At 45.3% G+C, this 26,790-nt stretch overlaps 1 protein-coding gene across 3 annotated transcripts in view; it reads right to left on the reverse strand.

The window, feature by feature from the left end:
- LOC126092535 (protein dachsous-like) overlaps window positions 1-26,790 on the reverse strand; it is a 590,094-nt gene that overhangs the window by 514,763 nt on the left and 48,541 nt on the right. For all 3 annotated transcript variants that reach the window (XM_049908186.1, XM_049908185.1, XM_049908184.1), the window contains exon 2: window positions 13,843-15,656. In XM_049908186.1, coding sequence (XP_049764143.1) covers window positions 13,843-15,612 — 1,770 coding nt within the window. In that variant the 5' untranslated portion in view covers window positions 15,613-15,656. The remainder of the gene's footprint in view (window positions 1-13,842; window positions 15,657-26,790) is intronic.

Consider the following 26,790-nt stretch of genomic DNA (forward strand, 5'->3'; position numbering starts at 1 on the left):
ATAATGGGACTGACTACACAACGAGCGATTTGGCAACGATATGTTGTTCTTCCTTTGTAGACCGGTGTGTTCCCCTGCCCCAGATGCTCAGTCCGAATTTCAACTCGGTACAGCTGTCACGTGATTTTTGACAGCTCAATCAGAGATGTGTTTTTGTTGTGTTTTATGAAAATGGAACAGCGGAATTCAGAGCAACGTTAAGCAATCGGTTTTTGTGTTAAACTCGGGGAATCTGCGAATGCGACCTCTGAAAAGGTGAAGCAGGCCTGTAGGGAAGATTCCTTATCAAGAGGACAAGTTCGCTGGCACAATTCATCTTTGGAAGGCGGAAAACACGTTGAAATGCACCTCGCTCAGGGAGACCTTCAACTTCAAAAACCCACGTAAACACCGAACGTTTGTGCGCTCTTGCGACATCAGACCGACGTTTAACAATAAGGATGAAAGTTCACGTGTTAAAATTAAACCCTTTCACCGTACATCAAATTTTGACTGAAGATTCGCACATTGCAGACAACTGAATGCTCCATCACGACAACGTCATATGTCGCACGGCCACGGCAATTTTTGGCCTCAAATGGCATCCCTGTTTCCAGAATGAGATTTTCATTTTGCAGCGGAGTGTGCGCTGATATGAAACTTCCTGGCAGATTAAAACTGTGTGCCGGACCGAGACTCGAACTCGGGACCTTTGCCTTTCGCGGGCAAGTGCTCTACTGGCTCTACTGGCAGAAGTAAAGCTGTGAGGACGGGGCGTGAGTCGTGCTTGGTAGCTCAGTTGGTAGAGCACTTGCCCGCGAAAGGCAGAGGTCCCGAGTTCGAGTCTCGGTCCGGCACACAGTTTTAATCTGCCAGGAAGTTTCGGCATTCCTGTTGTTCCACAGCCTATTCAGTTGATCTTAGTCTCGTGGCTTTTTACTTTTCCCGAAATCGTAAAATGTCTTAAAAGGACTTCACTCAAAAGAGTGTGACCCTAGCAGCTGAAGGCCTTCAGCGCTGCTAACAAGACTGGTAAGAACGACTCGATAGATGTGTAGCTGCCGAAGCGAGATACTTTGAAGGGGCCAATATTGTTGTTTGAAAAAAAATTAAAACTTTGGTAGATAAAAAAAATCATTCTCGTTAGTTTTCTCACGCACCCTGTGTATCTTTTCAACATTAGTACGCAGAATAACTTCTGGCCATCTCTATTCTTGTAAGTATGCGGACTCTGTCGCGTGTGCGGCATTCAGATAGCTGAGCAGTCGAATGAAAGCCGGAATCTAAGATAGTTGCGCACATTGTCGGTCGTGTACGTCCGTTTGGCGGAGTGGCGCGGCTAGGCGCGGAGTGCGCCGAGCGGCGGCCGAGTGACATTCCTGGGTGCACTGCGAAACCTGTTGCGGCGAGCGCCGCGCAGCGCAGCGCCGCGCCGTCGAGCCATCGCGGGGTAGGCGGCACACGCGCTGCGCCCCGCCACTGTACGCCGCGCTCGTGTGTGCGTGTGTGTGTGTACGTGACGGGGCCGCGAGACAGCCGCTCGTCCGCCTGTCACTTGCGGTTACGCCGCCTCTGACGGCTGGAATCTCAAGCAGACTCGCGTCGCAATCAGTACGGTTAAGTACTGATCTCAAAGTGCACCGTGCCGCAGTCGCCGTTTCGCCGGCGGAAATTTATTGCCGTTGCGTCATTTCGCTCCCTACTTCGACGGCAAAAACGGCTCAGAGAATCGGCAATGTTGAGCCACTGAGAATGTTGCGTCTTCACGGAGAGGTCATCGAGTAAGCTGTATCGAGACGAAACAGCTATGCCTTGTCTAGCTCATACAATTAAAGTTTCTATCTGTTTACCCCCAGTTTCACGTGCACGTCTGGTACATTAGTCTCCCCTTCAGCCCTCGCCACGTCACGGCTTGTGTCTTGTTTCAGCTCGATGCTGACACTGACCAGTACGAGGTCGGGGATTAGTACTACTGCTGCCATCCAGGTGGGAAACTCTGAATATCAAACGCGTATCTTCTACATTATAGCCGGCCGTGTCGCCGAGGGGTTCTAGGCGCTTCAGTTTGGAACCGTGCGATCGCTACGGTCGCAGGTTCGAATCCTGCCTCGGGCATGGATGTGTGTGATGTCCTAAGTTACTTAGGTTTAAGTAGTTCTAAGTTCTAGGGGACTGACGACCTCACATGTTAACTCCCATAGTGCGCAGAGCCTTTTGAAACATTTTTTTCTACATTATAGCATTTTCTTAAAAATTCATTAATACTCTGTCCTTACATTTAAGGAATGTGAAAATCTGTACCTACGCTCTATTCAGGTTTTACCATTTTTGTCGACAAATGCAACATCCGTCTCCTCTCTGTTTATCTTACCCCGAATAACGCTTCAGTTCCAGTTTTCGCTGAAAGACTTAATATCTCTATCCATCTGGACATCTGTTCCCCTCTTCATGTGTAACTTGGCTTACGTACATCATTTGCTTGTCCGTTGACTGACTTAAACTCGATTTACACTCTGTGTCGGACCTCAGAATATACGATTCAAAGAGCAAGATAAAAAGGAGTGAAAAATGCGCAGTGTGCTTCAAAGAGTTATTTAGCAACTTCATTCCTGCTAAATTTGATCATTTTCACCTTACTTTTTCTTATCCTTAAATCAAATCTATGCTAAATATGCTGTGCATTCTATTCGAGAGTTCTACTGGAGTCTCACTCAATTGCGGACAAAAGTCCTCCGATGTTTGCGAACTAGAGCGTTGTTGTTGTTGTTGCTGTAGCATTCAGTCCGAAGACTAGTACAGTGCCGGCACAGTATAACGTGGCAGGCGGCCGGGAACGGAAACAAACTAGAAATCAGACCAACCGAGAGGACAGGAGGAGTGTGGAGGAAACAACCTTGCCCTCCTTTCAATGTTCTAAGCTCCTACGAAAGAAGAACAGCTATAATGGTCATGCGGATCGCCGATTCGTTCTGGCGTTTTGAGGGTCATTTTCGAACTCCGTTATGTTCCAGAATTAGTCTCTTCGGTGATTCAAAAACATGAAAAGAAAATAAAGACTAACCCACAGGACAAAGCAAAATGGAGACCACAAGGAATTAGCTACAGTGCAACTGTTTGCTGAGACATGGACCAGAATTAGCCTCTTCGTTTATTTTAAAATAAGAATAGAAAATCAGGAGTAGCGCACAAGACGAAGCAAAACGGAGACCACAACGAATTTGGAACGGCTACAGCACAATTGTTTGTGTAGGTCGCACTGTCGTAGTTCAGGCCGAACAGTTGCCTTTATCTGACGCAGTCGCAGTTAAATACACGCTCCCCACACACACCTAAAACTACCACGTTAAAGTCTATCCTGTACAACTCTTCATCTTGTAAGTAGGCTGTTTATGTTTTCTTTATGTAAGTAGGCTGTTTATGTTTTCTTATTGGCAACGTTACGTAGAGCTCTATATGAAAATCACTGGCTGTGCTGTGTGCAGCCTGTGGCTAGTTTGCATTGTTGTCTGCCACTGTAGTGTTGGGCAGCGGCAGCTGGATGTGAACAGCGCGTAGCGTTGCGCAGTTAGAGGTGAGTCGCCAGCAGTGGTGGATGTGAGGAGAGAGATGGCGGAGTTTTGAAATTACATATATTATGACTTGTGATGATATTAAGGTAAATACATTGTTTGTTCTCCATTAAAATCTTTCATTTGCTAACTATTCCTATCAGTAGTTAGTGCCTTCCGTAGTTTGAATCTTTTATTTAGCTGGCAGTAGTGGCGCTCGCTGTATTGCAGTAGTTCGAGTAAGGAAGATTTGCACCAAGTATTTCGCAGCGGCGCTTGCAATTAACTAGATATTATTTTCAGTGCTATGTTAATGTATTCCCCTATTTTTGCTCTCCAAATTGTGTTTTTCTGTGTTGTTGTGTGAAATATTGCGACAATAATGGCGTGTGAAAAACGTAATACTAGGCTCCAAAGTAAACTGAGAAATGACAGTGAAGACGAAAGTAGTGTGTTAGCGCCACCATGTAATGAATTAACTAATATTCAACATAGTAATTTGGTAACTGTGCATAGGGAAATGGAGCGGGCGGCAAACAATGGCGTAGGCAGTGAAACAATTAGTGAACAGGGAAGCATTATCGATCGATCGCTCGGCAACAGCTCGCCTCAGGAATCCGAAATGATAGGACACAATTTTGCAAATACTGTAGATTCAGGTTTTGCGTCCTCACCGTTTTCTCAAATGAGTCAAGACACATTTTCTGCTTGTCAAAATGTGAATGTTGCCGGTGAAAATGCACTGCCAAAAAGTATAGAGAAACAGATTCCAGACACTGATACATTATTATTGCAATTAATGCAACAAATGGAACAAAATCAGAGACAAATGGGACAAAGGCTTCAAAAGTTAGACAACAATGCAAACTAGCCACAGACTGCACACAGCACAGACAGTGATTTTCATATAGAGCGCTACGTAACGTTGCCAATAAGAAAGCCTACTTACATAAAGAAAACATAAACAGCCTACTTACAATCTCTGCATAAGTACTGGAACATAAGTATATTCGAACTTCCACACTGTAGTCAAGTAATGGACCCCTATAATTTTTAACAAGCACGCTTCCCTTCGTTTCCAGACTGACTACTCCTTTTGACCTCTGGATGTGTCCTATCAACCGATCTCTCCTTTTAGTCAATTTTGTGCCATAAATATCTTTTCTCCTAAGTTCGATTCACTACCTCTTCACCCAGTCTACTCATGCAATCTTCAGCATACTTCTGTAGCACGACATTTCGACAGCTTATATTCTCTTCTCGCTGAACTGTTTACCGTCCGCGTCTGTCTCCGGTACAAGGCTACATACCAGACATCAGAGCACTGGCATCTGTTTCTGTTCTCCCGGCAGCAAACGTGGAAGTGGTGGGGCCGCCCCAGGAGGAGCCGGTGCTGGGAGGAGGGGAGAGGAGAGGAGAGAGGCACCGGGCCCCAAGGTCAGCCGGCCGGCCGCCGGGAGGTTACGCACGGCCAACCCCGCGGCCCGCACCGGCGCGCCGAGAATTTCGCAAAAATATCGCGAGGGGGGCGTGCCGGCCCGGAATTAAACCCGCGCTGCCGATGTGTGCTGGCTGCGCCGCCTGCTCCTCTGTGCCGTGCCGTGCCGCCCTGCGCAAGAACGCAGCCGCGGGCTCCACGCCGAATTACCATTTTTTCCTCCCTCCTCGCTCCACCGCCGAGAGGAAACCTACATAATTACCGGCCGCCATCTCACACGGCGCTATTAACTGCAACCTACAATCACCGACCATATTCTATTGTTATATTTCTTGAAATAATGAATTTTTTCCTCCCCGGCAGGTAACTAGTTTACGAAATACAAGTTGCGGCCTTCGCTTACGTTGGCGACTCGCCTTGGGCTCGAGTTTTACGGCTGCCGCTGCAGCTAGCCGTTGTTGTTTGGTCCAAACTTGCAACACACAGACCATCAGGTTGTTCTCAAATTCGCACATCACTAGCCGCCGTACTTCCGCTACGCCATCAAACGCGGTAAGGCGCACCTCTGACTAATTCTGTGAATTGTGGGGGGCCTGCGATCCTCCTACATCGCCAACCACAGGAACAGCATCAGCAGGCTGTCGTTCCTTTCAAAAGGTAAGGCTTTCATCAAGCCGAAGATTCGTTTGAAACTAAAGGTATGCAGTTTCCTCACTTCGATCTCTGAATTGACTAACCCATCCAGTTACAGGGGCACTTACAGTTCAACAATGCCTCCGAATCATTGTGCAACTCGGCTTTCTTACACATAAAAAAATAATATCCAGGGGCGAAACAAGTTACAGATTAAAATTCTAGGAGTGACGATCTTCAGATTTGTAGCCTAGTATTTTACCATTGACCCAACGACAGCCAAATCTGAAAACTCTCATCTGTCAGTTACTCGCAGTGTGGACTTAAATCGCAACGATATAGTCCAGTTTCTGAAACTGGTAAAATGACTTTTCATACAAGAGTTTCATGTCGCTAGAGCCTGAACAATAAAAAGAAAAATTATTAATTTAAATTTTGTTGCCTCGAGTGCGAGTTCAGAATTGCCGATATCAGCGTCTAAGTATCATTTTATAATATTCTAATGCCTGATTTGAGGGAATTTTCTGTCAAACTGGTGCTATTGCGCGATTTATCACTCAAAGGACTTAAAAATCAACCTTCCGCAGACGTTCAGCGAATGTAATAATTACTATTCCAGTTTTTTATGTACTATCAAATGCACATTAATGACCAAATACTACCAGCCAGGAGACCATTGAATTGATCAAACGGCAACTAGCCATTATGTTTACGATTCATTTGTCCATACTGGTCTCGAGCTCTTTTAGCTTATCTTCATTGATGATACCTGCATTTAACGCATTCTGATAGCTATAATGTTTTCCGGTGACATATTTGTGTGTCGAATCGTCGATTTCGCCTATGACAAACAGCGAATGGAATTATTGTGCTTCTTTACCTCTCATTCGCGAGAGATGAAGTTATGAAAGTGCTGGGTGATGGTGGTGGTAATGGTTATTAGTATTGTGCATCTCTGCGAAACGAATTACGGAAGCATTGTGAGAAATCAGTTTCACTATGTCTTTTAAATCATAGTAATTACGCAGTGGCGTTTGATCTTTGCTCATTCTTTGCACTTATTATTTATAGCACACCAGTTAAACTAGTCAGTACAAGATTTATTATTGGTCAGACAAGAATGTTTACTTTCACTAACTGATATCAAGATAGTTGTATGAAAGTACAGAGTAAGCGGAAGACGTAACTAAACAAATAACGTTGTACTCGTACTACAAAGGGAAGAGTAACAGTCTTAGCCTTCCTCTGACCACTGAATTGACGTGCCCTTTACCTGAACAACAGTTTACGTCCGATTCCGAAACACGGTGCAGACTGACATTTTTCACACTCAAAAACCGTTATCAGAGGTGAAAGAGCTGAGATATGACGTCTAGGGATCACTAAAGATTGAACCCCTAATCTTTGTGCCTATGGACTCAGAATTAGCCACTAGCTTAATGAATCAGGCGCATGGGAGTACTAAATGTTCAAGTAATTACGCTGTTTGAACGTTAAGAAAACCCGAAGATTTTTATTAGCTTTAATTTATTAGCATTATCGACTGAACTCCAAAGTAACATCGCACTGACTAGTACATAGAATAAACTAACACCTAATACGAGTGAGAGCTGTGATAATGATCTCTAACTTCGTTAAACTTATCATTAACTTTGACTGATAGGCTGTTCACAACTCACTGTGTGAGTTTCAGTTCGTTTTAGGGACATTTGTAATGATTGGTTTTCCATCTGAATTTTCAACCACAGATCCACTGCAGGTTAAACATGACGCAATTCAAATCTCATAACGCATTTTAGTTTTCATTTATAAGGTAATATCTGAAACGTTGGGACAACCTAGAATCTGACTGCGGGGAAGTGTGAATTATCATTCCTGGAAAGAGTAAATGAGGATGAAAAAGAGAAATCACGTGTTTACCGGCAGTTGTATGTAGATTGTTTTCAGTGCCTCTGCAAATTGTTGGTAGAGGTGATACAGCTCAACATCTTTGTTGCAAAGTGTTCTCTACTGTAATGTAAAATGGTGAAGCATCAACTGTACTAAAACTTTGACTCAATAAGGTGCAAGAGACATGTATGCGACCAAAAAATTCTCGCATTTTTGTCTATTCGAGATGAAGCAAAGTTTCCTGTTCCTTATTTTTAAAAAAAAAGCGAGGGAAAGAAGAGAGAAAGAAGAAAAATAGGAGTATCTCGGAACGGAACAAACAGAAAGGTCGGTATTGAAAAAAGAAGGAGGCGCCGGGTGGGGAGTAACGAGTGAAGAGTTTAGCGCGGCCGCTGATTACGCGCTGCCACCGCAGAAGGCAACTGCGGGCCTCGCGCAAATTACTGCTTGGCGCGCTCTGCGGATGCACACGTGCACCGGCCGACTCGCCGTGGAGGCGAAAACGCGACCTCGGACTTGTTCACGGCGTCCTGTCGGCGCGGAAAGCCGTGCGGGAATAAACGACGAATTTATAGATCATTAAGGGCGGAAGAGCGTTACCAGGGGACAAATAAAAAAAAACTTTTAGGGAACAGCCACGTTTATTTATGCCCCTAACTTTTACTTGATTGATATTTAAATACGTCACTAAATGTCACTGCGGGCCAAAGCGAAACCTCGAGTTGCTTCTCACAATCAACCATTCCCATGTAAATGTCACTCAATAAAAAGAGGGGATTAACGTTATTTCATGACAAAGTAACCGTGAAAAGCTTTTAGAGGAGGCAATAATGAACAACAAAGACTAATCGAGACGAGTGATAGAGAGAATGGGAGTCGACCCGCGTGCCGCAACAACGCGTTCGCCAAGCCCTACTTTTTATTACCTCTTCTGCACCGCTCTCTCGTTCTTAATGCCTGCCGAGGCAGTCGAGCAAACATATTTACACGAACGTCTTCTCTTATCCGAGTTCAAGCGGCTGTCTGCGAGCCAACATTTCACGCATTTTACTGCTACGTTACACATCTGCATTTTCTAATTATTAGCACCCAATCCGCGAAATAATGACCAGCACAAGATGTCCTGTAAACAGCTGAAAACCGTCAAATCCAATTTCCTATACCTGCCTTGAGGACTTCATTTTCTGGAACTGAATAGTACACCGTGCCACGCTTTTAAGTGTCGAACACATTTTCCAGTCAAAGAAGTAACGTAAGCTATCTGTAATATACAACGTTTTCTATATTTTTGATTAAGATTACGGTTAAACATACGGAATGGTTTCCAATGTTTGAATTCCGTAATAATTATTTCGGGTGCTTCCAAATCCAAGAAAAGGGTTAATTTCGTTATTTGAGAGACATTTTCTCAAAATAAAAGTGCCACCAAACCCACCACGGACATAATATGTTTAATCTAGTGACTCTTTTACTTGAATTTTTTCCATTACAGTAGCGTATTTCAATGTGGAAATGAACTGCCTGCCATTCTCAAGAAGATATTTTGTAAAATTTCGAGAAAAGTGTATTTGTCTTCGTGAAAGTAATGATGAGACAGACTAACCTGAGACACTAAGGGGATGAAAGGTTACACGAAAAATTCCGGTGACTTTCTTAGATCTAGAGTTTTCTTTTAATCGCCAATAGCTTGAACGTCAGCGCTTCATCTCACTACGCGGGGAATTTCGTTGGGATAACAAGCTTCCTGTGGAAACTGAAAGGTGAAACTGGACAGATGAATGCAGGGAGGTCGTTAGAACAGAACAGAATTTTAACTAATCATGTACCTCCCTACTGGAAATGCAATGCAGTTCCTTTTTGACAGCCGGCCGAGGTGGCCGAGCGGTTCTAGGCGCTACAGTCTGGTACCGCGCGACCGCTACGGTCGCAGGTTCGAATCCTGCCTCGGGCATCGATGAGCGTGATGTCCTTAGGTTAGTTAGGTTTAAGTAGTTCTAAGTTCTAGGGGACTGATGACCTCAGCAGTTAAGTCCCATAGTGCTCAGAGCCATTTGAACCATTTTTTTTTCTTTTTGACGTTATTCGCTTATACATAATACTCGTATTTTGCACAGTTTGCACCACGATCCGGAGTCTACGTTTAACTGAAGGTCTACCTTATAACTGGCGTGTAAGTCCATTCTAATGTCGCAGGAGGGAAGAGCGTACCATCTGCAACAGCCAAACAAAGCTTTGCAGTGTTCAAATCAATCTTCTGATGTAGGTCTGCGACACTAATTACTCCTAAAACTTATACTTTCAATGAGGATCGTATTGTGCACATACTTTCTTAATGATAAATCTACATACATAATCCGCTACCCACCGTATGGTGCGTCGTGGAGGGTACCTTGTACTATTACTACCATTTCCTTTCCTGTTCCACTCGCAAATATAGCGAGGGAAAAACGACTGTGTATATGCTTCCGCACGAGCCCTTATTTCTCTCATCTTGCATTCGTGGTCCTTACGCAAAATGTACATTGGTGGCAGTAGAACCGCTCTGTAGTCCGCTTCAAACGCCGGTTCTCTAAATTTTCTGTGTAGTGTATCCGGAAAACAACGTCGCCTTTCCTCCAGGGAGGCCACTTGAGTTGCCTAAGCATTTACGCAATACTCGCTTGTTGATCGAACGTACCGGTAACAAATCTAGCAGCCCCCTCTGAATTGCTTCGACGTCTGCTTTTAATCCGATCTGGTAGGGATCCCAAATACTCGAGCAGTGTTCAAGAATGAGTCAACTAGTGTTCTATACGCGCTGCACTTTAATGACGACCCACACTTTCTTAAAATTCTCCCAGTAGGTCGACCATTCGCCTTCCCTATTACTGCCGCCGGGGTGGCCGAGCGGTTCTAGGCGCTTCAGTCTGGAACCGCGTGACCGCTACGGTCGCAGGTTCGAATCCTGCCTCGGGCATGGATGTGTGTGATGTCCTTAGGTTAGTTAGGTTTAAGTAGTTCTAAGTTCTAGGGGACTGATGACCTCAGAAGTTAAGTCCCATAGTGCTCAGAGCCATTTAAACCATTTTTCTTCCCTCTTACTACTCTTGCGTGCTCGTACCGTTTCCTATCGCTTTGCAACGCTAGGCCTAGATGCTCCATAGATTACGTCACACTTCGAGGCTTTTTATTTACGCAAAATTCGAAGATTTGTGTAGAAGTAAATCGCTAAGTAACTTGTGCAGACACTTCTTCGTCTATATATTACCAGGTCACCTTGGAAGACAAAAAGTAAACTGCAACGAAGTCATTTCTCCGCAGTATCCCATCCCTCAGGAGTGCTAGTGACCGAACAATGCTGACAGAGCTGATGCAGCGACTTTTGTTATAAACGTTGACTTTTGCTTGTGTTTGACAAATTCGAATGGAAATTGTAGTCCCAGAGAGTTGAAATGAAGCTAAGACTTGTCGGTGGTACGAGGGAGGAGTGAGGGAGTGCGGTGTCCCTACGCGGAGCCCCCAGGTGGCAGCGGAGGATCGCGGCGACAGCCGGGAGCGGCCGACACGGAGCCGTGAAGTACTGCCCGCGGCCCGCGCAGCGCTGCCCCCCTGCCCTGCCCTGCCCTGCCTCTGCTGTACGTACAGCCGGCCGGCCCGCCTCATTTGTCCCCGCACAGTACACGTAGCAACCTGCTGCTCCTACTACGCTTTCTCTGCCGTACTCGCTAAATCGCATTAACGTGCAGGCACGCGAGCCGGGAATTGCTGCCTCGAGGTCTGGCTGTGTAAGAAATTACCGTACCTAAATTCAGCGCGAAAGCTCAACTTCAGTCCGGGCACAAATTCTGGAGCTGTCTACATTCTCTTAAGCAGTTGCTTCCGGGAAGTACGTACGAGATTCCTCCGCCCTTCACCCTACTTTGCCGTGCGCTGTGACTATTTCGAGAGGACGTGGTTATGTTTTACCCTCTCCTAATTCTCAGTGAGATAACAGACGCAACTCTGCAATACGAAATCTGTCACCTGAGCTACACGGTAACCTGGCAAAAAGGAATGGGAAAACCCGTTTCACATAGAAACCTCGCTCGCTTACCACCACCAGTATTCGGCATGCAGCCACTCTGGGACTGCACACAATGTTCGATCCCTTTCCTTCTTCTGGATCTATACTGGAGAACTTTACGTGACAGCTCATCCTCTGACATGAGAATAACATAAAGGTGTCATTTACACTGGTTCCTTTGTACATTATTTACCATTTCTTCTACATGTCAGTGTGTTGTTATACTTCTACGTCCCTCAAAGATACACCACTTTGGGAACGTGCGATTTTCACATGTGTGCCGCTTATTGAGTTTTACCACTTTCGTGAAGAATCCAACTTTAACTCACTCATACAGAAGAGTCATATTTGATATCAAGTTGTGATCTTCTTTCCTCATGTGCCAGATATTTACAATTTCGTTTATGTCATGTGTTGCTGGAATCACCCCAAACAAATACTGCTCATGCGAAGCCCATTTTCAGCGGAAACTATTTTTCTGTTTCCCGTCACAAACAAAGTAACTTTTAAAGCGGAGTTTTACGTGCTCCTCGGGAAAAGCGGTCTCACATTAGTCTAGTGCGATATTTGTTCTGTCAGTATTTATTAGCAGGGACTGTAAAACACCAACCGAAGATGAACAATTGTTCGTAGCTCTTAAGGTATGCGCTTTAGCGCTCATGTTTATTGGGCACTTTTTTTCTTGTTTGCGTCCATACTATCACCTCGCGAAATATGGAAAGCAAAGACCTTGTAGTAGAAGAGATTTATTTCTCAGTATCGAAGACGAAGTGTCCATAACTCGCAAGGTACGCATCTTAGAGCCCCCTTGATTTACTGTATCTTTTTGCTTCGACTGGTTGACTATTCCTCCTGGCATACACAAATAGATGATCACATGTACGAATTCTCTCGACCAAATTTTAATAGATATCTAAGTCAAGAATTTGGGTTTGTTTCATTCATTACCTCCATTTCGCACTGCACAGACACCATGCTACGATCAGTTTAAAGAAGCAAGCACATGTAGCGAGGTACGTCAAGTCTGACACCTACAAAGGTACCTGCAGCGATTTAATACAATCTACTCATTTACAGGAGGATATGTCTTCTGACAACTTTCGCCTGTCCTGATAAAGATTTCTAGAAGGTTCCCTAAAGTATTACGTGTGAGAAAGGGAAGGTTCCTTGAAAGAGTCCACATCCGTCATTGTCCAATCACGGCTTTCAATAAATATCTGATGAGAAAATCTCTAATGGAGTCAATCAGGGCTTTCAATTAGTGTTTGATGGCAATATCTTGAATGACATCCTTAAGTACTAAATTTATATTCTCGTTTCTGAAAAATAGCTAATCGTAAGGGCATCATTATGAACAGTTGATACCAAAATCTAACTCGAAAAAATTCACCAGCTAAAACTTTTTTAAATGTACGAGCTAAATGATAGGAACAATACAGCAACCTAAACCGCTTATCCAATAAATTAGTAGCACTTAGTACCGCGCTGAAGCTTAGGGAAAAAGGAATGAAACGAAGTAACATCAAAGAGGCTCTCGCTTTAGGTGACACATACAGTTCTTTTTTCGTTAAAAAGCTCCAGCGCTAGAAGTGGAGCGGATGTACAATACACATTTTCCACTATGACTGCCACACGTACACTACAAATTGAATATTTACAGACGAGCATGTTCTCTACAAACAGTGTCAATGCAAACAATAATTTACTGTCACCGATCTGCGTGAGCAAAATAGCGCAAACACTATAACGAAGCCAGAGTAAATAATGGCACTCTGGCGATATACGGAGAAAAGATAGGTGGAAGAGGGGTGGTGTCTAAGGCCCGAAGGAAAACGTTCACAGTATTTCTGCCTCCTCCTCCTGAGGTAGAAACAGAATAGGCAGATAAAAGAACATGCAGTCTCGTAAGGTTAAGCATCTCCTTTGGAACACTTGGAACTGCAGTAAAATTTAGAGTAATGTTATCATCGATCTCTTGATAACAAAAAAGACATGAAAAAAAAATCTGTAATCTATGTAGCCACATATATTTCGAATCTTTGCTTCACGTTAGTTGTCTTCCCAGTTTCTAGGTAAATCGATTGATGCTGTTCCTCCGGTACACATAAAGAAAAAAATATCCGAACACTTTCATGCAAAACAAACTGTAAACAAGTATCTTGTGAGGTATAATTATAGGTGGTGATGAAATGAGTAGTCCATCACCGTCTGGAGTTACCCGCACTGAGGGAGGATCGCTCCGTCACACAATCCACTAGTGACTGCAGGGAGTTTGTCCCTGTAGAGCAATAATAAGCGAACGCTGCTTTTACCTTGAGAATGCAGCGCCCCCGCGGCTCGTTCTCGGGGATGGACACGTTGTAGAAGCTCTGGTCGAAGATGGGCTCGTTGTCGTTGACGTCGTGTATGGTGACGAGCACCGTGGCGGACGAGGAGAGCGGCGGCGCGCCGTTGTCGCTGGCGACGACCGTGAGCTGCGGCACGGGGTCCGTCTCGCAGTCGATGTGCGCCCTCGTCGTGACGAGCCCCGAGCGGGCGTCGATCTGGAACCAGCCCGAGTGCGTCTCGGGCGTGTCGGCGATGGAGTAGGACAGCGCCGAGTTGTCGCCCTCGTCGCGGTCCTGCGCGCGCACCTGCAGCACCGACGTGCCCGGGTCGGCCACCTCGAGCACGTTCGCGTAGTAGACGGCGCGCTCGAACTCGGGCGCGTTGTCGTTGATGTCGGTGACCAGCAGGTGGAAGGTGCGCGACGCGTGCAGCGGCGGGTCGCCCTGGTCGGTCGCGATCACGGACAGCGTGTAGTTGGGCTGCAGCTCGCGGTCCAGCGGCTGCGACACGATCACCAGGTAGATTATGTTGTCGCGCGTCGCCAGTCCGAACTTGCCGTCCCCTCCTTGCAGGGTCACGTTCACGTTCGAGTACTCCGTCTTGGAATCGGGATCGTTCACGGAGATGCGCGCGACGAACTCGCCCGGCTGGGCCGACTCGGAGATTTTGGGCGTCGCGTCGTCGCTGAGGAATATCACGTTGATCGTCGGCTGGTTGTCGTTGACGTCGGTGACGCGTATCGAGACGAAGGCGGTCGTCTCGAGCGGCTGCTCGCCGCGGTCCTTGGCCACGACGACCAGCTCGTGCAGCTCCTTCGTCTCGAAGTCGAGCGGCCTGTTGACGGCGACGAGGCCCGTCGCCTGGTCGATGCGGAACATCCCCTCGCGGTCGCTCTGCCGGCGGTTTATCGAGTACTCGACTCGCCCGTTCTCCCCGGCGTCCGTGTCGGTGGCGAACACTTGCAGCACGCTGGTGCCCACAGTCGCGTTCTCGGGCACCGTCGCGAAGTAGCGGCTCTGGTTGAATATGGGCTGGTTGTCGTTGACGTCCTGTATGGTGATGTTGACGGTCATGGTGCCGCGCAGCGGCGGGTTGCCGCCGTCCAGCGCTTCTATCAGCAGGCTGTAGGCGGCGGTGGTCTCTCGGTCCAGGAAGCCGTTGATCTGCAGGTCCAGGTAGAGCACGCCGTCGCGCTCGCGGTGCGACGACAGCCGGAAGGCGTTGTTGGTGTTGCCGGAGACGATGTTGTAGCGCTGCGTGTTGTAGGCGCCCAGGTCGAGGTCCCGGGCCGGGTGCAGGGTGCGCTTGACGTCGCGCGGCGTGTTCTCCGGGAACTCGATGAGCATCGCGTCGGTGGGGAAGGTGGGCGCGTTGTCGTTCTCGTCGAGCACGCGCACCACGACGCGCACGTTCTCGCCGCTGAGCGGGATGGCCACCAGCGAGTAGGAGGAGCGCGTCTCGCGGTCCAGCGGCACCTTGGTGCGGATCTCGCCCGTCGTCTGCTCGATGCTGAGGTCCGAGTCGACGGCGCTGCCGGGCACGGGCACGATGAGGTAGGGCGGCCCGCCGCCGCCCGCGCCGCCCCCGCCGCTGGAGGAGCTGCCGCTGCCGCCCCCGCCGCCGCCGTCGCCGATGAAGCCGACGCGGGTGCCGACGGGGGCGCCCTCCGACACGTCGAGGTCGCGCACGCGCTCCGCCCCGGCGCGCCGGCAGCCGCCAGCCACCAGCAGCAGCACCAGCAGCAGCGCCGCCATCTCCAGCAGCCGCAGCGGGCGCCTAGCCGGCCGCCGCCGCCATCCTGCGCCACATCAGCAAGTGTTATCACGAGGTCGAGACATGACCGTTCCAGCAATGAGAGCAGTCCAGAGTCTGCGAGTCACATAGGGCCTATAATCGTCACGAAGCTGCTAAAAACGTTATTGTTTTGCAACTAATCTCGATAGTATGTCATCGTTCGACAGACTTAATAATTATTTAAAATGGAGCTTACCACATATTTGAAGACATACACCACTTAAAAAAGCCTGCCAAAGTGTGACATAAGCTGCAGAAACTATTTCTAGAACAATAAAACTTTTAAAAGCTGTGAAGCCTAGCTTACATAAGTGTATGGAAAATCAGCGACAAAAGGAGTACTAACAGTAGTCAATATTTGTTAGTATAACTGATGGTGTGGGGTGGGGCGTTCAGTACCGTCTGCTATCGGGGGATACGTGGAAAATGGGTCCGGTGGGGATGCAGCGTTGCATGCCGTCACAAAGCCTCTCAGAGAGTGTAGGGTAACCGATGTGATACTTGGAAAACTTTCCAGACTACACACAGAGAGAGGGCAAAGACTTCCAATGAAGTAGATAATGCAACGGAGGACCGAGTATAAGGTCAATCAAATGAAAACGATCCAGATGAACAATAATTGGCCAAGTGTGAGTAGGATTCGCACTCTGTGCGTTCCCTATATACTTAATTATCTATATGAATAGTTCATCCATACGTATGTACATAGGCACTGTACTGTAGGTTTTGATAAATCGGGTTGCGAGTGTCAAAATATGTGACATAGATGGCAGAACCTTCCGACTGCAATGGCGGAGAAGCTTAAATGTTTCAAATCGCCAAGCGACCATAAACCTTGGTATGTGACATACATTTCAGCTTCATATATAGTCTCTGAGAAAAAGTGGCATTACAGTCATACAGAGACAGACAGACGGAAAACAAACTGATCCGGCAAGGGTTTCGTTTCTACCTACTGAGGCAGAGAACCCTACAAAGTAAGTAAACTGTTTATTATTTCGAGAGTAATCGCCATAAATGTCGATATATTTATCGCACTGTGAGGTAAGACGCTCAGTGCCTTTGTGGAAAAATATTTCCTGTTGTCTATTGAACCGTGCTTGTCAATATGTGGGTGGAAACCTTTACATTTCCTCCATACAGTTACGACCTCTCCACATGCGATTTCCAATATTTTTGGAACGATGAAGAAAGACATTCGTGGCTGTAGATTTGCTTCAGGACGTAGATGTGAACGCCAGGGTACAATCATGGCTCTGTAGGCAACATTTTTCCATGAAGACTTTGACCGACTTGCCTCATAATGGGATAAAAACATTGACTAATATGGCGATTACTTTTTAAATAGTTATAATTTGTTTTTCCTGAATAGTTGAGTGTAAAGTCGTAAGTGCTGGAGCACCAGTTGCACCAGGAATACCACGTCGTAATTCCTTTATAAAATGCACACCCATTCGAAGTGGCATAACACAGATATTTAGTTCAAGAGATTAGGTGCTAGGTTATTGGGGTGGATTATTCTATCTGTGGAAAATACAGTGAATACTGTATAATGACTTTATGAAGGTTTGCTTTAATATTTGTGACTGTTTTTGCTTTATAAAACCGGCATTATGTAACGAGACTGCAGGCCACAACGCTGCAAAGCGATGCTTTAGCTCCATTGAACTTCCTTTTAAGGCAGCCACACAAATTGCTATAAGCTTGACGAGCATGCATGCTCAGGCATTTTTCGCAAGCATGCACAAATCTTCTTCGCATCCATACAGTCCAAGCGTACATCGACAAGCATCAGTTACTGCATAAATTTTGTGGGATCTGGACGATGACTATTTGGTGATACTGGACAACTTCGCCATTGAAACATAAAAAGAAAACACACACCTGCCGACAGAGGGAACGTGATACGTAATGCAATGTCTGGTTTACGAAATCACATTATTGATATTATTATTTCTGAATTAACGAAAATGCACGTTAGAGCTTCCTATCACTCGTAACATATTTTTACGGAAAATCACGATTCTCCATCATGAGAAATGCCTTAAATTTAATACTTTTTATCATCCACAAACACACACTGGCTTCATTAACTATGTCCCAGTCGGCCATAGAATATCCGTCAGTTGAGGCGAGCTTCGCGCGACTGCTTCATACATCTACTATGACCATTTCTATGGCAACGTCTTAGTGTTGCTGCAGTTCTAAGCGACTATGGCTTTCAGTAACTCCTGACGCTGGCATCTGCGATCTGTGCTTGGAAGCTGGCAACTGCCAGGAATCTCACCTCGCTGTGTATAGCTGGGCTCATACAGCAGACACTGTAATTGTTAAAATGTAGAAGCTCAACACGTAACTAACCAAACAGAGACATAACTGCAGTACCAACTTGAATGGTCGTGCAAGAACACACACACACACGCATGCACACAGCAGGGATAGGACTCTTGACGAACTTCAGATTAAATCGTTAGACATGGAGAATAAAAGACCGTTTGGTACGACACGAACCTGCAATTTATCCGACGACTATTACGGGCTAGGTGTAGGTCCTTTTCACTTTTTATGCTTTTTCGACCAGGTGACCAGTTCGAAACTTGATAGTGTTAAAGAACGATAGTATCTGGAATAAGTGTAATCGCTGGGATAAAGGCAATCCTGACAGATCTAATGAATGTAAGAATTCTACAGGATGTTTGTCGTTTCGGGAAGTATATTCGTTTAGAAAAGTCACCTTGTACTACGGGCAAAAATAATGGTCTACGGCAGTGGTCACGGTTATTACCTATGCCAATGTTGAACGTATATTATCCAATTAATAAGTACTTTAAAACAAATAGTTTTTGTAATAAGGTAATATGAAAAGGGTGCCTCTTAGTCCTGATTAATAACTTAGCTTCATAGAATACAGATACGAAGCTGGGCATCCATTAAGATCTTTTGCCTATGATAGGTAATAGTATCATTTATGTTAAAATGTTCCCCAAATGTTCGGCGCAAAATCGGTATGCAATGTCAGAAGCCGGTTAAAAAACCTTTGTAAAGGAACTCCAATTCATACCTGTACGATTAGCATGTGTTGAGAAAAACGGCTGTTGACTTGAGTAATAACACTGATGATAACTTGGTCCAAGATTGTACTTAAATATAAGGAATAGGTCAGTAATTTATTTGAACGTACAAGTTGTACAACTAAGAGGATTACTTTATTTGTATGCCCTATTGTTGTGTTTTAGAAGATATAGCTTTACAAGCTGTAGCAATAGTGCAAATACACGGTGTTTAACAAAAAGTGTCACATACTCTAACAGAAATAGCACAGGTCAAAAACACAAAAAACACCCTGTAAATGTCTATCTGGAGACAGACAGATATGTGTTCAGATATGGGCCACTCTGTTCAGTCCTGGCTGTCTACCTGTTGGCACTACACGGTGTGCTCACTGTGACTCCATACATACTTCAGCCATCTTTCTCAAAGAATCGTGAACTCGTGCGAACACTTCATGGCAGCCTTCGCATTTGATCACATGCGCGACATACGCTACTGTAAAGTATGCACGTTCTCGATGGGTGTAAAATGCAACAATATCTTTAAATGACCCATGATCAGAAAGCCAAGAGAATAAGGTCAGGTGAACGGGAAGGCCTTGCTACTGGACCTTCTAGACCAATCCATCGCTTATTAAAGTTTGTGTTAAGTACTGTCGTACGAGACGTAGAAAACGGACCACCGTTATACATTAACTATTTCCGTTGTCTTTCTGCAACCATGATGTTCTCCAAAAAAGCAAATAACTTGTCTTGCAGAAATTGATGATAGTTTCGGTCCATCTGTCCCGTAAAGTGTGTCGCCCTAAGAGCGTGTCATCATTTTTGCTCACTCATATATACACATTACTAAAACGATGTCCCTCACCGCGTTTTTCAGTCTTTATGTAAAGGCTAATTTCAGGACCGCTGTGAGCGATTTGATGTGTTTTTCACTACTACGCCAGACAAGTCGTCGGCCGTAGATACTCAGTGCTACCAGTGCGAAGCCGGGGAGGGTCGCCAACTGATACTACAGCGAATCCTGTAGCATGCTCCCGTTAGTACTCCCATTTGCATCCGCACAAATGTGGTTATTGTGAAAACTTATTTCTCGCTCTGTGTGAATCTTGCCTCATCTGTAAATAAATCTCAAGTTGTAACTGCGGATCCACAGCGCTTCTTTTCAAAATCCACTGGCAGCGCTGTAGGCTGTATTAGTGATCGTATAGCTTGAGAGCTCGCACACGGTGTATGCGATACGGATAAAATAACGGCTGTTGCAGAATTTACGACGCAAATCTTTGCAAAATTGTTTCAGCATCTTCTTCTACTCTCCTACTCACTCCTCCATCCCCGGTGTGCGAACTGTGGCGGATCTTCTGCGGTATCTTGCCTTTGTTGCGAGTGATCCCGTGCTTGAAAGTGGCTGGAACGTCCTGGAGAACAAGTTTTCAGATGGAATGCGGCATTGACGACGCCGTTCGGCGTACATAACACGTGCCTGTCATTAGTCAAACCACATTTCCCATGTGAAATAATAGGTCTCCATTTCACTGTTTAAGTTCTTCGCACTCCAGAGAATCTGTAATCTAGTTCCAGTGCTAACGGAACCTGAAAACGATACGTTAGGAATGGCTGACATAGGAGATAAGAGTAAGTGCTGCCTGACAACAGAATCACAGGGAACTAAGCACAGCGACAAACACAACGAACTGGAAATGAGCAACGGACGTCAACAGGAACATAGCCTACAGCACGGAATACTGAACGTTCTCGACGCAAATAAAATGGCCCATAACTTAACAAGTATTTCTTTCCAGAAGCATGTTCGTTGGACTTTTCTGTTTTCACCAGTACCATGTGGGACACGTCTTTTATAAACATCCTGCACAACTAGGATGAGTGTCAAACGATGTAAATCCCCGTTTACTTCGTTAACAGTTCAAAGGGTCTCCGGTAAATGATAACAGACAGAAGGGCACTTATGTTCGTTATGTGATTAGTATTCTTTCATTCAACGAGATTTTAAAGAAAGTATGGTTTTCTTAACTGGAACGATGTATTGTTTTCCTACAGCAACAAAACGTTCATCGACTAAGGACTACAGTGATACAACCTTTCTTAATGTTGCATCTGAAACTTTTCACCAAAGCATCTAAGAAGCGTGACAAAACTGAGAGGCAAGGCACGTGGACTCCGATAACACCGCCATGCAGGTGTCTCTTGCCAAACTCCAGTCTCGTGTCAAGACTGTCAGCTGTTTACCTGTCAATAGAGCAGGATTATGAAGTAATGTGTCGTGTATTGACCTGTCTGTTATTTATTATATGACAGCTCATTTCTGCTACGTGTCTCGCTCTCACACAAGCAATCAATTGTGAGGAGTTACATAACATGCTGCTTGTTACTGTGAATGTCAAAGAAATGTTGTCAGAAAAGGATGGCGGTATAATGACACATGTTCTGATCGCCAGTGTCCAGCGCATCAGGCACTTGCAGGGGTTATCGGGACAGGTAGCCTGAATGAAAGAGGATGTAAAAGGACTGCAACTGACAGATCGCACGAAGAAACTGTTCTGGCTACGAAGCTTATCAGTCGGGATGGTAACATGACAAGAATCGCCAAAGAATATGGGATCAGTCATCGTTTCATCTGTCAGTACTTCAGCCACTCGAACGTCGTCGTTTCGTACATCATGTACAATTTTATCGGTTTTCTCTACAACACCGGAGAGACGGTGCTATGTTTCAGTAAAACGTTTCATTCACTGACCTGTGTATTCCATTTAAACAAGTATTCGAGTAGTACCTTCATGGGGCGTTCAGAGGTCTCCGGGAAAAGACAAGCCAGATAATCTCGTAAACGGAGAATTAAATACAGATATTGATTTTCTCCGTGGACAGGGCGCTTTTCTTACGGAGGCCCGTCGGATGACGTTTCTATTTCAGTGGTAACACGCGTACGCATCTAGCCAAACGCTTGGGCACAGACATAACTGAAAAACTACGTCATCTAACTGCTGATGTTTCCATAAAAACTGTTCGCGCAAACACTATGGCATACACACACTTGAAATCGTTTTCCTAAGCGCCTTCTGACATGCTAAGACTTAGAGCAGTTCTGGATACAAAAATCTTTAACTCTGCCATATAAACTGGTGTCAGCAGAAATTAGTTTCATATCAGTAGCTCTGGATTATCTTCTTTCTGCACGTACGGACGGCGCTTGCCACGAGTTCCCTGCTTGGCGCTATTTACATAGCAGCAGCATACTGCGGCTACATTGCCTCGTGAGTACTCTTGCAGAAACCTGAAAAACTTACGTTAAGAGGCGTTCACCAGTTAACTCGCCTCCTTAATTTTAAAAACACTACTCCGTTCCATTGAATAAAAAGAATATACTTGCTATAATATAAGGGAGATACAAAACTTAAGAGTATTGACAATATAAGAGAACTACGTCCCTATCTGCGTACTAGCGCTTGGTGAAGATCTAGTTTCGATATTCTCAACTGTTCCAAAATAAAAGGGTTATTACGTCTTACGCAGCATATCATGTTACATAAGCTCAGTAATGCTCTCCTCTGTAAAATGAAAAAGTTATCTACACTCACGTAGTCAACACATTCACAAGTCCGCGAGCTTCGTCATCATATACGTTTTTTTTAAAATAAAAACATCGTTTCAGAGTTACAAAAAGTAGAAATGTTATAGATAAGCAAAAACTATCGCAGAAACAGACAGAATTATCCCATATGCTCGATCTCTCACTATGGAAACATAACAGACATCATTCATGAACGAAGTAGCTAAAAATCGATGCATTGAAGTTTCTTTACAAAGCCGTTGTCAAGGTTTTCTTGTTTTAAAAAAAACTATGTCAACGAAGTAGAGAGGATATAAAATGTAGACTGGCAATGGCAAGGAAAGCGTTTCTGAAGAAGAAAAATTTGTTAACATCGAGTATAGATTTAAATGTCAGGAAGTCGTTTCTGAAACTATTTGTATGGAGTGAAGCCATGTATGGAAGTGAAACGTGGACGATAAATAGTTTAGACAAGAAGAGAATAGAAGCTTTCGAAATGTGGTGCTACAGAAGAATGCTGAAGATTAGATGGGTAGATCACATATCTAATGAGGAGGTATTGAATAGAATTGGGGAGAAGAGGAGCTTGTGGCACAACTTGAGTAGAAGAAGGGATCGGCTGGTAGGGCATGTTCTGAGACATCGAGGGATCACCAGTTTAGTATTGGAGGGCAGCGTGGAGCGTAAAAATCGTAGAGGGAGACCAAGAGATGTATGCACTAAGCAGATTCAGAAGGATGTAGGCTGCAGTAGGTACTGGGAGATGAAGAAGCTTGCACAGGATAGAGTAGGATGGAGAGCTGCATCAAACCAGTCTCAGGACTGAAGACCACAACACAACAACAACAACATGTCAAGGACATCGTAATCGAGATGCTTGTGGACCTGTTCTAGAGTACTGTTCAAGTGCTTGTAATCAACGTCAAGAAAGTATGATAATGAACGAACGAATTCTGAGAATCATGACATATCGATATAGCCCACATCGAAAGGTGAGGTGGTGTTGCTCAAATAATTTAGAGCGAACCTTCAGAAGGAAGGTGATATTGTCGTGAACCGTCATGATAAATTCGGATAATCGATTTTCAACTCTTCTGCCTCCATAGTATAATCCACGTAAGGATCCCTAAAATTAACAAAGATCAGGGTGCATACGGAGGCTCGAGTGAAATGGACCAGCTCGTGATTAGTACTGGTACAAAGCAGTCTGAACCACGTGATTTACAGTGATTTACGGAATGTGTATGTGGAACTGTAACTGCATATTTACACCGCCTGGGAAAAAGAGTGAAGCGCTCAGAAGGCGAAGAGGAACCAAGAAGAAACTTCACGAGTTCAAAGGGTATGTGATGTTTTTCCAATGATTACAAATTGTGTGACATTCACGAACAACTTGCCAGTATGACCGTACTTATCAATCTGATGCTGCACCCGTTCTGCCCTGCATGCGTGCACCAATTCGGTTGGTAAGGGTGTCAAATCAGTATCCTCTCGTAGGGCAAGCTGGCGCACAACTGTTGTAGCTGGTCCTTAATATTCTGCGTACTGGCGCTAGGATAGAGCTGACGTCCTAGTTTGTCTCACACAAGTCATAGTCAACACAGATCTGGGGATATCGTTCGCCATGGAAGTGCCTCAGAATTACGCAGACAGTTGATAAGAGACTCGTGCCATGTCCTGTTGAAAAATGGCACCACCATACTATCTTACGTGAGGTAACACATGAGGGTGCAGAATGTCCGCGATGCACCGTTGTGCCGTTAGAGTTCCCTCATTCACTACCAGCCCTGTCACGAAGTCATACCCCATGGCTTCCCACACCATGACTCCTGGTGCAACACCACTGGTTCTCCCCCAAAACGTCAAGACTGGGACCTCTCCCCACATAGTCTTCATACTCGCCGACGATTGTCATTCTGGGCAGTACAGAATCGCGATTTATGGCTAATCACATTGCGATGCCATTTATGAGGAGTCCCGGTCGCCGCACGACTCCAAACGCAGCCGGATGGCAGGCGCAGACGTCGGGGGTTACAATACAGCGATCCGCCCTCACGATGGTCAGACGTGGCCACCGGATCCTTGACGGCGAGGACGGCTGCCCCCATGTTCCTACGCTGTCGGCATCAGGCCACTGGCACATCCAAAAGCCTCACAAGTCTGGATAGTGCACGATCCGACCAGCCTGCCAAATTGAGACCTACGACGAGATCTCTTTCAAATTCTGTCAGACGCTAACAACACTGTCTCACACGAGTACGCGAGATCTACGTGTCCTTCACAGTGATCACTCACATCTGACGCTGTTCGTGTTCCTTATATATCCGACAATACCTGTTGTCAACACTAATGCACTCTGGCAGCTGTCTACCCGTCACAGAGAAATGCAACTCTAACCATTTACATATCGACGGTGTACACGTGTGCAAAGTTACACTGACATTCGCCCATGTCTTATGGATGCTTTACTTTTTTCTGTCAGGCAGTGTACGTTGCTTATGGACCAGAAACCATTAGACATAACGTCTGTCGGCTACTGACGAAAGTAGGGTTTACACAGTACCGCAAGCATTCAGTGGAATTTCAGTCAACTTCGATGAACTAGATCTACCTCTCATTGTTTCTGATCTCTTTAAATTTAGAATTAAAGATTGCATGGTGACAATTTATAGTATAATCGGTAACTGATAATATACCCCCTCGGCTCCGAGCACAGTCTTCCCATGTTGCCTGGGTAAATTAATTTGGTAAGATGACACTTATGATAACCGCAACCGGCCACCACCAATAGAAAGGAAAGAAATTGTGTTTTAAACTCTTATTCCACAAATTTACATTAACTGCCTCTTCTTGGATAGGGCTATGCGTAAACAAAGCCCTTTCAGACTATGGTTTAAAATTCAAGTTCCGTTTTTTTCTCTCTCTCTAAGTGCACCAAGAAATAATGTAACACCTTTTAACTACGTTTACCTCCTTGACAGATTTTTGGTATCACTTTTGTATGCTGGAATATTATTTAATCTCAGAGCAGTTCTTGTTACCTCCTGCACGTTCTCTAGTAGTGATGCTGGCCTGTTATTTATTACTTACAGTTGTAGCTCAGTTTAGAGTATGCGCCACTGATGGTTATGATTCTCCGAATTCGTATGGAGGGAATAGCCATAAAAATTAAAAATATTCCATAGTTATCTGAGAGGATATTGTTGCGACGCGCATCAAAACACTCAGAAGACTGATGAAAAAAAAAAAAACGGTCTGAGACATCTTAATGATATGGAAAGAAAGGAAAATAATGATTTAGCATCTTGTCGTTGAAGACGCCATTAGATACGGAGCACAAGCTCGTACTAGGATAGGATGCGGAAGAAATTCGGTTGTTTCCTTTTTCAAAGGAATGATCCCGGTATTGAGCTTAAGCGATTTAGAGAAACCACGTAAAACTAAATTTGGATGGCCCGACGTAGATATGAACTGCCATTTTTCCGAATGTGTGTCCAAAGTCTTACCTCTGCTCCAGCTCAATCGGTTGACTGGAATATCGCGTCTCTTTGAGTCAGTAATAACAACGACCTCGACGAGAGACAATATTAGTATCAATAAATTAATTTTGTAAGGTGATGATGGGCAAACGTGATTTTAATACGCAGACGAGGAACGACCCGAACATTTACCTTGACGAGTGATAAAAACTGTCTAAAAGCCATGGACTCACTGACCGTGCATCAGAGCTGTGGTTGTTAATCGTGTGCGTGGTTGGTTTTGACCTGCGACTGAGTCACATTCCTACCTCGCAAACTGGAGCACTGAGCGTAACACGAGCTGGTCTGTTTTGTTGTTCCGGAAGGTAAAAATGGATTACACCTTTAATCTGTGGTTTCCCTGCAGTACTTCGATGCACGATATTTATCTCTTCAGAGGAAAGCATTAGGCTTCACTGGTGGAACATCTTCGTCTTAACACACAGTGATCAGGATTAAAGTCGGATTTCCGCGCTAGTGCAGTACTCTTGCCAAATGACATCTCTCTGGCTTTAACAAGATCAAGCAAGAGTGAGGGAACGTATCAATAACGTAAATCCGAGCAGAGTATTCCAGGTTATTAGTACTCTGCGTTGTTCGCAGACGGTACCAAACAGGGGCCGAGTTGCAGGAGCCTGCGACCCCAAACAGGCGGCCGCGAAACACGGCTACAGCGTCCTCTTTAAAGTACTGTCACTCCGAATGTGTCCTAACGGTGTTGAGGAGTTTATTTCGTTTTCCTTTTAAGCCCGTGAAGATCTGTCAGGAGAGATTACAGCACACGCCACCGCTAATCTCCCCGGCCGGACGAGCTGTTTATGGCCAGCAACAATTCCCTCATTCAATGCCGTATGACAAATGCATCATTTCCATTCCTCCGGTCCGCGCCAGGGCTCGGAAATATGCAAGCACGTGTGTCTCGCTGGTCGTGTTGCGACCATCGTCGTAATCACATCTATTGTCTGCTGACAGCGACGCATCAGCCAACCGTGTCCCTGTCTG

The sequence above is a fragment of the Schistocerca cancellata genome, chromosome 7 (assembly GCF_023864275.1).
Source record: "Schistocerca cancellata isolate TAMUIC-IGC-003103 chromosome 7, iqSchCanc2.1, whole genome shotgun sequence".
Taxonomy (NCBI): Eukaryota; Metazoa; Arthropoda; class Insecta; order Orthoptera; family Acrididae; genus Schistocerca; species Schistocerca cancellata.